This window comes from Misgurnus anguillicaudatus, chromosome 5 (assembly GCF_027580225.2).
Source record: "Misgurnus anguillicaudatus chromosome 5, ASM2758022v2, whole genome shotgun sequence".
NCBI classification, from domain to species: Eukaryota; Metazoa; Chordata; class Actinopteri; order Cypriniformes; family Cobitidae; genus Misgurnus; species Misgurnus anguillicaudatus.
In genome coordinates this window covers 11043191-11054228 of record NC_073341.2, presented here as the reverse complement: position 1 = coordinate 11054228, position 11038 = coordinate 11043191, and the positions used below count along the sequence as shown (strand labels likewise).

The 11038-nt window shown below is 36.8% G+C and overlaps 1 protein-coding gene across 1 annotated transcript; it reads left to right on the top strand.

The window, feature by feature from the left end:
- Positions 1–1205: 1205 nt before the first annotated feature.
- Positions 1206–8795, top strand: LOC129413741 (uncharacterized). The gene is made up of 12 exons (XM_073867369.1): positions 1206–1524; positions 3548–3712; positions 4107–4210; positions 4931–5879; positions 6234–6334; positions 6512–6562; positions 6682–7066; positions 7155–7304; positions 7518–7647; positions 7754–7880; positions 8014–8103; positions 8502–8795. Exons 1-10 carry the CDS (start codon positions 1293–1295, stop codon positions 7773–7775), a joined length of 2289 nt encoding a protein of 762 aa, XP_073723470.1. The 5' UTR covers positions 1206–1292; the 3' UTR covers positions 7776–7880; positions 8014–8103; positions 8502–8795.
- Positions 8796–11038: the final 2243 nt, after the last annotated feature.

Sequence of the window (11038 nt, the reverse complement as noted above, 5' to 3'; positions counted from 1 at the left end):
GTCGTTTACTGACAAGATCAGTGATCTCTGCAGTTAGTGCACCACAGGCATCCATACGTTTAACAATGTCTGGAGTAGTAGTGTGGTTACGCAGAATTGGTTCATATCGCTGATAGACTGAATGGTGTCTGCCTTGAATGTCCTGCTGTATTTGATCCAGGTCTTCACATGTACAGAATGTTTTTAAGTTTGATCTAGCCTCTCTTGCAGCCTGCTTCCAGGACTCATATGTCTTATGGAAGGACTTTTCCTGTTTCTTTGCTTCGAGTTCATGCATCTCTCGACCTTTTTCTGTTAACTTTTTGATATGCCTGAAGGATTTTGAGCAATGAAAAAACCTTTCGTGTGTATCATGCATTAAAATATATGACCTTTGATGCTTTTTAATGATTTAAATTAAATCTCCATACAATCTGAGCATGTCTGTGTTTTACTCTCGACTAATGCTCTTTTTCTTTTAACATTACTGGTAATTGACATAGCGCCATCTAGTGGTTGTAAATGAATAACACAATAGGTCTAAATATATGAATACAAAATTAAGAAAAAGAAGTAAACATCTCTTATACTGGGAAAAATCTTATCTAGTTTATGATGATCTGGTTCGTGTGGCTTTGTAATGGAAATGTAACTGTTTTTTGTTTTTTGTTTCTCTGTGTAAACTATGTATTAATGTATTAGGGTCTGTTATGCGTCTCCCCCTGTTATGTATGTTATGTAGTGTTGTATGTTTTCTTTTCTGTAATGTTTAGTGAACATGCAATAAAAAAAATATTAATACAAAATCTATACATTCTGTAAAATACATTTTAAAATGTAGTAATAAGCATTAAGTAAGACATATTAAAGAGTTTTGATATTATATATATATATATATCTACAATAAAAAGTCCAAAAGTTGTAAATTGTTTTAATGAAACAACACAAGGGACATAAATATATATATATAAAAACTCATCACAGTTGAACTGTAAACAGAACAAAGTCATTAAACTCCATGACAACCATACTGTAGAACACATCGTTGTCATGGAACCATTATGACGTCACACTCGGTGCCTATAAAAACGCTCAGCCAGATGAGACCGGTATCATTTGGCTGATCTGAACGCTTGCCTTTGGTTGACTCTGAACGCTACTGTACAGATTACCAAGTGAATTTGCAGACTTTCAAAAAGTTCGCAACTTTAAACTGCTCGACGCACTGTGTACAGACAGACAGTTTACTTAGATTTCAACTCTCTGTGAACCGAGTCTAGCACAGTTAAGTCTTTCAGTTATTTTTTCACATCATGTTTCGTCCTGTAACACCATTGTCCGACAAGGACATGGAAGGAGCAGATGTTGAAAATATGGATTTTTTTCTGCCGAATGCTGTACCGAACTTTGACTATGTCCTTGATATCGGACTTTCGTCACAAGTCGGGCGCGCTGCCGGTTGTTTAAATCCATGTGGAGGAGAGGAGGATGATGAGGAGGAGATGGTGGATGTTTATCCAACACATGAGGCGAAACGCCAAAGAGGTAAGATGCAAGTTAAGGCAAAACGTCTGACTTTCATGCTGATTACATACAGTTATTGTGTTGTTAATGCACGTGTACATGTAGACACACCAGGTGGTGCTCGTGTACTTGACATTTTACCCGCCGTTTTTCTTGACCGGGAGAATACGCAGACAAATTTTGACTCCATTAATTTAACAAAAAGCGACCGAAATGAATAAAACATCCCCGCAATTTAAGATAAGAATTACGCCGTATGAGGCCTTGTTTTTTAATATCCCTCACGGAAATTAAATATGGTTTTTATGTGGTAAAAGTGTAGTAAGGGCTTGGGCGTCGTGACGTCATTACTTGTCGTGGCGCTCTGTTTATGGACATACTTTCTCTCAATCGTCTTGATTTGTCGTTATTTTTTTCAACCATGGTAAACCGTTGCTGTATTAATAATTAAAAGTAATTTACATTAAAAATGACAGATAAGGACAAAACTTCATTATGTTTTATTCAATATCGGAAACCAAACATTAACCTCGACCCCTCAGTAATGTGTATACATGACATATAAATGACATTTATATATACGACAGCGAAGTATAACATCTGAATATTAATTTATATAGCTTAAGTCAACATTGAACATAAGGGAAATGTCCCGGTTTGCTCGCCCAAAATACGGGAAATTTTCAACATTCATCTTTCTGTTGCTATCCCTCTGCTGACAGCAAAAACTGCTGCATTAACTAAGCTTCTTGTGAAGCTAGGTCATACGTGACTTTGCTTACAGATTGGCGTAAAATCGTGCTCTCACAACAACCACGCTGTTATCTTAAAAGGCTTTTTATTCACTCTTTTTTCATATGGATCCAAACCGTTAATAGTTCTGATTTTGTCCACATACCGGTGTTGTGTCGAAGTCTGTATTTTTCCCTTCAGTGTAGTGTTTTTATTGGCGTTTTTATCACGTTATAGGTTTTATTATTTATATATTTAAAGTTTTAATGGCTACTGAGATGTATATGTGTGCGTTTCTGTAATGTATCTGTATTGTTCTGAATGGTAAGTCAATTATTTTTACAGTATGAATCATATTAAATGTATCATATTTATTTAATTATGTATGCAAACATTTTTAAAACAACCAGTAAAGGAAAAAAAAAGGAAAAGAGAGGCTATATTTTAAAAGAAATACCCTAATAGAAAACTGTCAAATCTATGAAATATTTAATAAATTGTATTATAAAATACATGATATTATGCCTTTTTAGTATAACCAATTCAAATCTTTAATCTTTCTAAATGTAACGTGATGAAAACGCTATAAAAGCACCACACTAAAGGGAAACATAGGGGGAACTGAATTCGACACAACACCGGTCCCTGCTTCCCTGTTTAACGTATCCCAGTAAATTCCACATCCTTTTCCGGATTTTAACATTTGTTTTATTTCTTTTTATTCTCCCAACTCTGCCGCTTCTCCTACTTGCTGTATGTTTACATTCGCGAGGCCACCAACATGGCCGCCACGTCCCAGAATGCAACGCGGCGCCCAAGCCCTATTGAGTACTATTTGCAAAACCATGGTTATTTTGTGGTAACAATGGTTTAACTACAGTACCGTTAACCAGGTTTTGTTGTATGTAAATGTTTAATTTTCATAAGTGATGTATAATAATAAATAGTTAGCAGTGCATACCAGACTGCAAATGTTTTGTTCATTTACGGAAGCCGAGGTTGTGTACTATTTTTATTTTTGCTTGCTTGTTTTCTCATGATCACAACTTAATTTCTTGTTATCTCAAGTTAACAAAAGTTGTATTTTTTCTCATCAGATTTACAATAACACAATACACAACATCATGTCATTGTTTGCATCCCTGTATGTTACTGTCTGATGTTTATTGTTTCTGCTCAGCATGATTGCAAATGTGATATTTATTTTATACAGTTGAATAAATAATACATTAAAATAAGTGACAAGTTTTAGACACGTATTGATCACTTCAGTTAAAGCATTCATTTCATAACATTATTTATTGAATTGCAGTGTTGGGATGTGATGACCGTGGAATGGATTTTGTTCTTCCGTGTGCTGTCCCTGAAATTGTCCCGAACAACGGACATTTGTTAGACAGACGCGCCGGGAGTTCACATCCACGAGGAGGAGTAAAGGAGTTTACTCCTGCATTTGAGGAGGCGAACAGCCCCACAGGTCAGATGGAAGTTTTGTGTTCTTGACAATCTTTAAATCTGTACCATGTTTGTTCCTCAATAGTTTTGTTGGCCCTCACAGATACTGATATCTTATTACATTAAAGTCAGTAAAATAAAGCATCTTACAATAAGAAATTAAGTTTAGACCATTGCTAGTGTGTTTTAGACTCTTATTTTAACAGCGTTATTAATGCAATAATCATTGCTGTATTTTTAGGAATTTGTTATAAAGAATTAGATACTCAATTACATATTTGATCAAATAGTATCTGGGTGGACAGTTTGTTAAATGTGTTTATTAAGTATCATTACTGACAACGGTTCTTTGTCATTCACTTTTGTCATAATGAATTTTCTAATAGTTTATCATTTGTTTTTGTTTTTTGGTGTAGACAAATGCAAGAATACAATCTTTAAATCAATAAAGAAGGGGTGGAAGAATGTAAAGCAGCCATTCCTTCGTAATGATAAAGTGGAAACACTGATTCCTTCAGAGGTTTGTTACATCATTACATTTACTACAACTATCTGTCCATTTATAGACGTGTTTCCATCCAGGTTTTGTTTATCGACCAAGTAAATATGTGTAAAAAAGGTTTTCTATTCAAATGGAGCTAAAATGGTGTCCGTGGTGATGTCACGAATAATTGTCACATAAGTTTTGGTGTATCGCAAAAAATCTGACCTTGAGCAAATTATCTACCTAATTTCTCTAATGCACTTACAATAAAAGTTTAGCCAGGTCGAGTCTGATGTTTGTGGTCTCAGTCATTTAAAATAAATGTGCTTTCACCAAAGGCACCCGATTATGAGGAGAAAAAATTGAATATTTAGGAGAATAAACATGAATCATTTTATGGATTGTGATTGACATTTCAGCACTTCATGAAGTTAGTTCAGTGCAGCTTGCGTACCCTCTGCGTATATGGAGGATCGACTCTGCAAATCAAAACAGAAGGTCTCAGGCTGCAATAAGAGCGCCCATTGTTTGCTGTTAAGCCCTTCAGAGGTTGCGCGTGTTGAAGATCTATCATGTGACATCACATTTATTTGCGTTAAAGCTATTAAAAAAATAAATATTTTTTGAGGTATTGCGTTTATGCGCTAAGGCATTTTTTGGTAAAAAGCCTTGGATGGAAACATGGCTTCTAAACATGGCTTTGAAACATTTATCTGTCTGTCTGTCTGTCTGACCCACCTCTGGTCTTCTCCACAGCTTAATGCGGATTCAGCTAATCCTAATCTAAAGGATGAAGCTAGTCTGGCCAGCTCTGAATTAAACAATAAGGTAAAACCGGAAAAACAACGAATGGCATTCTTTGACTGTCTCTGGAGGGGCAAGGTGGAGTCAGTGCCGACTCCCAAGCTTAAAGCGGATCCAGCTATCCCTAATGTTAGGGAAGTTGTTGATCTAGCATCACAGTCAAAGACCTACGTTGTTCCGAAGAAACAGAAACAAAAGGCTTCAAAGAGCCGCAAATCTAACCTCCAGGGAGAAAAAGTGACTGTTGTGCCAACTCAACAGCCCAAGGCCATTTCAGATATTCCTGTTGGCATGGATGTTCCTGATCTGGCCTGCCCCCAATCAAAACCAAAGATTTGTCCGGATAAAGGCATGACATTGTGGGAACGCTTGCTTGGATGCTTCCGGAGGGGCAAAGTGGAGTCGATGCCGATTCCACAGATTGAGGCCGATCCAGCTATCCCTGATGCCAGGGAAGTTGTTGATCTGGCAGATTCTCAATCGAAGAGTGTTGGCTTAAAGAAACACAAACAAAAGGCTTCAAAGAGCCGCTTATTTCACAACCCTTTGAGAAAAAAAGGTAAAAAAGTGAAAAAAGATGCCGATCCAGCTATTCCTGATGCCATGGATGGTGCGGATCTGGCCAGTTTTGGTGGCATCGCTGCAGCCAATGCCAGGCTACAGACGTTAGGTGCCATTACAGAGAATATTGGGTTAAAAGGTGGCGGAAATCCCGACCCAAATAAAGCTAAAAATCCTGGGTCAAAAGAAGATGAAAATCCTGAGGCAAAAGCCCTTGAAAATCCCAGAAATCCTTTACCAGAAGATGATAAAGTTGTCAGGCCAAAAGTTATAAATTTTGTTCAACAAGCTTTTGAACCGCCAAGCGAGAAGAAAGCAGCTGATCCCTCAGTGCCTAAAGGTGAGTGTACTGACTTCATTACTCCTACTTTGCACCAATATGTGAAATGGTTTCTTCATCATATTCTTCTGTACCTGGAAATGTATGCTGTACCTTTCGTCTGTCAGTATATGAAGTGTTAAAGGAATAGTCTACTCATTTTCAATATTAAAATATGTTATTACCTTAACTAAGAATTGTTGATACATCCCTCTATCATCTGTGTGGGTATCAGCTTACGTGCACGCACACAGATGATAGAGGGATGTATCAACAATTCTTAGTTAAGGTAATAACATATTTTAATATTGAAAATGAGTAGACTATTCCTTTAACATGTTCTGTCACCTCATCATTTTTCTGTGTGTTTTTCAGACACTTTTGATTCTAAATATCAACTCTTGGAGGATGAAGTGCTTGGGCAAGGTTTCGGTGGCAAAGTGTACAAAGGGATCCGTAAATCGGATGGCACTCCGGTAATGCACTCGTATTTATATCAAACACAATGTTTGCTGAAATGTGTATGTCCACTTGATCTAAACCATGTTTAAAAGTTTGTAGATTCTCAAACCTTAAAGTTATGTGTGCAGTGTCAGGTGAGCCGCTTCAGTCAGCTCAAGAGAAATTAACTTTTGCTGTTTTTCTCTTTACAGGTTGCCATCAAGCAAATAAGCAGACAAATAATTCATAGCACTATTAAGATTGTAAGTTGTCATAAAATTTGATGAAGTGAACTAAACAGAAAATAGACAGTATAGCGATTACGCACCAATACAAGATATTTGTTTTATCTAATTGTAATTTGTTGACCATTTTTCTCCAGCCTGGATACCCCAAACCGCTCATTACAGAAGTGGCGCTGATGCTTAAGTTAAGACATGCGCCCTATTGCAACAATGTCATAAAGTTGTATGACTGGTACGAGATTAAACACCTTTACATTCTGGTGTTGGAGTACCCACTGCACAGCGAATCCTTGATGCAATTTGTTATTCGTGAAGAAAAACTAAGTGAAAATACAGCAAGACATCTCCTGCGTCAGGCGGTACGGGCAGTGCAACACTGTCTGAATAATAGAGTTTTCCATGCCGACATCCATCCTGGAAACTTCTTGGTGCAGCAATCAACAATGAGACTGAAGTTAATTGACTTTGGGGCTGGACGTTATCTGACGCATGATGATGGCTATGATGGCTATGACTTTAGGGGTGAGCTGAATTTTTTTTTATATATAGCGGAGTATTGAAACCTGCTGTTTCTTTTACAAAATGACTCAACATGATGTTTTGTGTACAGGAGCTTCATGGTGCACCTCGCCTGAGTTCGAAAAATTCAATGCCGTGCAAGAAAACGTCTGGGCCTTAGGTGATTTGCTGTACTATATGGTGCATGGATCTTTCTGGAATTCCAGGAATCAGAGGACAACTACGAATAGTTTATCAAACGGTGAGTGAAAATGACTGATCAACATGCACACACAAAGCCACTGTGCCATCATCTTAACCTGAGGTACTGTCTGTCTGTGACCAGGGTCCCTTTAGATGATAGACTTTTTTGCAGTATTTTTAAATGACAACAAAAGCGTCTCTTTATGCCATGATCATTATTACCATTTGTGCGTCATGATGACTAACCAGCTCTCTCCTAAATCTTGTACAGAAATCAGCAATCTGTTAAGATGGTGCCTGGCCGAGAATCCAAGTGATCGTCCGACGCTCAAGCAGATCTTAGATCATGACTGGTTTAAAACTGAGTCTGACGAAGAAGAGCTACTCGTATACAAAATGAGGTAACAGACCAAGTAGGAAACTACATTTTGCAGATTACATGCTTTTTATTTTCTGTAGTTAGTAATATGGTAAGATTGGTTTAAATGTACATTTTCACCACTACAGGGCACTATCCACACAAAAATAAAAAGGATGAAGCTGAATGACTGAAGGAGAGGGGAATGATTGGAGATGCTGTTTTCATCATTCTGAGACATATGGAGTTTGCTAATCATGTTTATGGATAAATAAGGTAATAAATGAATGCTTTTTTAACTATCCGTTTGATCACATTATTTAATGGCATCATAATGAATTAGCTAACAGCTGTGTGTTAGATGTTGTTTAATCAACACTTTTGCATTTGTCCTCTTGTGTCTCCCTAGTTTCTACAACCAGAAAGCGAGAATAGCACCGAGATTAAAAGGGCCACAATTTCTCAGGAGTAACCCATTTTTGCACACTTTCTGCATAATGTAAGTACACAACTGCATTTATCTTTGTATATTTTATTACAAAAATCATACATATTGTGCACTGGTGGCCGGTGACTTCTTTTTTCCGAAGGCGCTTTATGCGAACTTCAAGTTCGTCACAACATGTATGTCTCTTTTATCATAAACGGTTTTGACGCGTGTGCAGCAGGCACTTATTTTGACAAAACACGTGATGCACATGGTTCACATGACGCAACAAACAAATATTTTAAAAATGCAAGCAACACACATGACACTCCGAACACTTATTTTCAATTAGCGCCCCTCGGATGAGCAGTCACGAGCCGCCACTGATATTGTTCCTTTAAGGTTAGATATACTATAAATATGATGACTAAAAATTAAATGTTGACATTTCCTTTCTTTCTCATCTTCAGGTTTTATTTCAGCCTCAGACTTCATGATCTTAGACCGCTGGCTGAACGTCTGATGCAGATCCTGTCTCATCCTTGAACACATTAAAAAAAATGTTTAAATTCTTAATGTTTTTATATTTTAAAGTTGTAGTTTCTAATATATAGTTTATCCTCTATAGAATCAGCTATGTCTGGCTCTCTCTCTCTAGGGTGGTTTTTCTCCTAGGAGTTTAGGGAGTCAGGTTTATTAATGTAAAGCTGCTTTGAAATAATTAAACAATTGTGAAAAGTGCTACAGTATATAAATAAAATTGAACTGATATGGAAGACTTTTCTTATCTTTTTTATTTGATCAAACGGATTAAATAAACTGATTGGGTTACTTATGTACATGTTTTTCATATCCAATATCAAACCCTTGACCTTGGTATAAAATACTGGGAGTTAACGTAGTAAATCCAATCAGACACAATGTTAAACCTGATGCTGTTTTAACTCAAATAAATAAGTACACTTGACCTAAACCTTAAAATATACCCTTCATTACTCATTTGCATGATTTCTCTCATTCATCAAGACATTTTGATTAACTTATTTTATTTAAATCTGTGGATTGAACATTTCACCAATCATGCATACATTAAACTGCTACTCTGCAGCTATTTCTGTTATCACTGTTGGCTTTTATTTTTGTTGTAAAGTTAAGAGCTGATTAAAAGTACATTACTTTACGAAATACATGTAATAAATATTTATGATAATATAATTGCAATTAAATGAATCTAGAATAAACTTCAGCTAAAGCCACAGAAATGATTGAAGTGCTCGAAACACCTGCTGGGGAAAACATAAAAGCAACAAGATCTCACTCCAAACATTTTGCACTTTTTACACAATAATTGCAAGATTTTTTAAAAATACAAGTTTTTAGGAAAAATAACTGATTTAACTTAACTTAAAGCCACTTTTTTAGGGCAAACAGATCATTATTAAGACTTTTACCCCTCTTTTAATTATGCGATTGAGTTCGTTCCCCGCTGTCTCGCTCGGTCATGATGGATGTTAATGGAACTTTTTATTAAACAAACAAACTTAAAATGAGAACGAAAGAAAACAACTCAAAGGCAAAAATCTAACACGGGTTTCACATTCTTTCTTAACTGTTTTCTAAGCAAGGTTTTCATTTAAGGTTTACAAATTTACATTTGCCATTCTGGCACAAATCTCTTGTGTGGGCAGGACTTAACCATACTTTAATCCCATTGGCTAGTGAGATTTAAATGTACAGATCTCTGATCAGGAATAGTGGTGGGACAATAAATCGATTTGCGGATTTATCACTGTCTGTCTTTGTGCGTTACAACAATCCATACGCTGGCATCAAATATCGATATAATAAATTAATAAACAAGTTTATAAATATAAATAAAAGGGGAATCCAAGGCACTCTTCATATATCAAAAGGTAAAAACCCTTTATTTAAATATGGCTATAACATTAAAAACATGTAACAGGGCAGTAACCCACGCGTAGCGGCACAGATAGCCTTGGCACAGATAGCCTTCTTCAGGGTACCCTGAAGAAGGCTATCTGTCCCGCTACGCGTTGGTTACTACGGTTATGAAGAGTGCCTTGGATTCCCCTTTTTTTCACGTTTTGAATACCCTACACCAAAGAGCACCTAACTAATTTTTCCCAAACAAAATTTTTTTCCAGCTATTTTTGAGCACTTTGGATTTTTTCTGATTTCAAGTTTATAAATATATTTCCCAGTGTTATTACTTTATGCGTTTCCAAAAAAAACGGGCTCTAATCAGGTGGTAACATCTGTTGTTCATCTTTTCTATTTTTGTCTTTTAGAACTAAAACCAAAAAGCCGGAAGAAAATCCGTGCTTTCTTGGCCAGAGCATTGCGGGCTATTAAAAAAGCCTGCTGTTGCTGCGGAAATGAGGACATTGTGGAGCCATTTAATCCTCAGGCAGGCCCATCCGGCCTGCATTGAAGTGCCCGTATAGATAAAGCTGACTTGTAGAGAGGTTCTGGTTTTAAGCAGTGTCTAAAATTACTTATTTTCTTTCTCTATATAGGGAACAGTGAACGGTTTCAGACACACCCAATTATTTCATAGAAGATACAGTATTTGTCTTTCTCTGGACTGAATAAAATAAATGCTTGTAATGATTCCATTCATTTTCTGTCTGAACTGTTCTTAAAAAAAAACCAACGCCACGTTTCTAGCTGAAGTCATATTTATACACTGTATGATTAGATTCACTGTGCTGTTTGAAAACGCGACGGGCATCGCGCCTCATACCCAGTTTACCCACTGATAGCGCACGTGCACAGACCTCTTAACGCTGCAAGATCTGATGCTCACATGACATCAAAGTACCGCGAGATTTATTCGGGAAATAATGAGGAGTTGGATTTCAAATCGCTCTCGAGCTACTCTGATGTCACCCACCTGTCATGGATGCGCAGTTGGCTTGCCCACGGAGTGTGTTGGAAGAGCAATTTGTTGATTTCGGTAAAACTCTTTATTTTTATATCATTTTAA

Excerpts from the sequence above, each read along its gene's own strand:
- LOC129413741 (XM_073867369.1), top strand. The coding sequence starts at position 1,293 with ATGTTTCGTCCTGTAACACCATTGTCCGACAAGGACATGGAAGGAGCA. Across the intron at positions 3,713-4,106 it reads GGAGGCGAACAGCCCCACAG|ACAAATGCAAGAATACAATC; the intron begins GTCAGATGGAAG and ends TTTTTGGTGTAG. Across the intron at positions 4,211-4,930 it reads AAACACTGATTCCTTCAGAG|CTTAATGCGGATTCAGCTAA; the intron begins GTTTGTTACATC and ends TCTTCTCCACAG.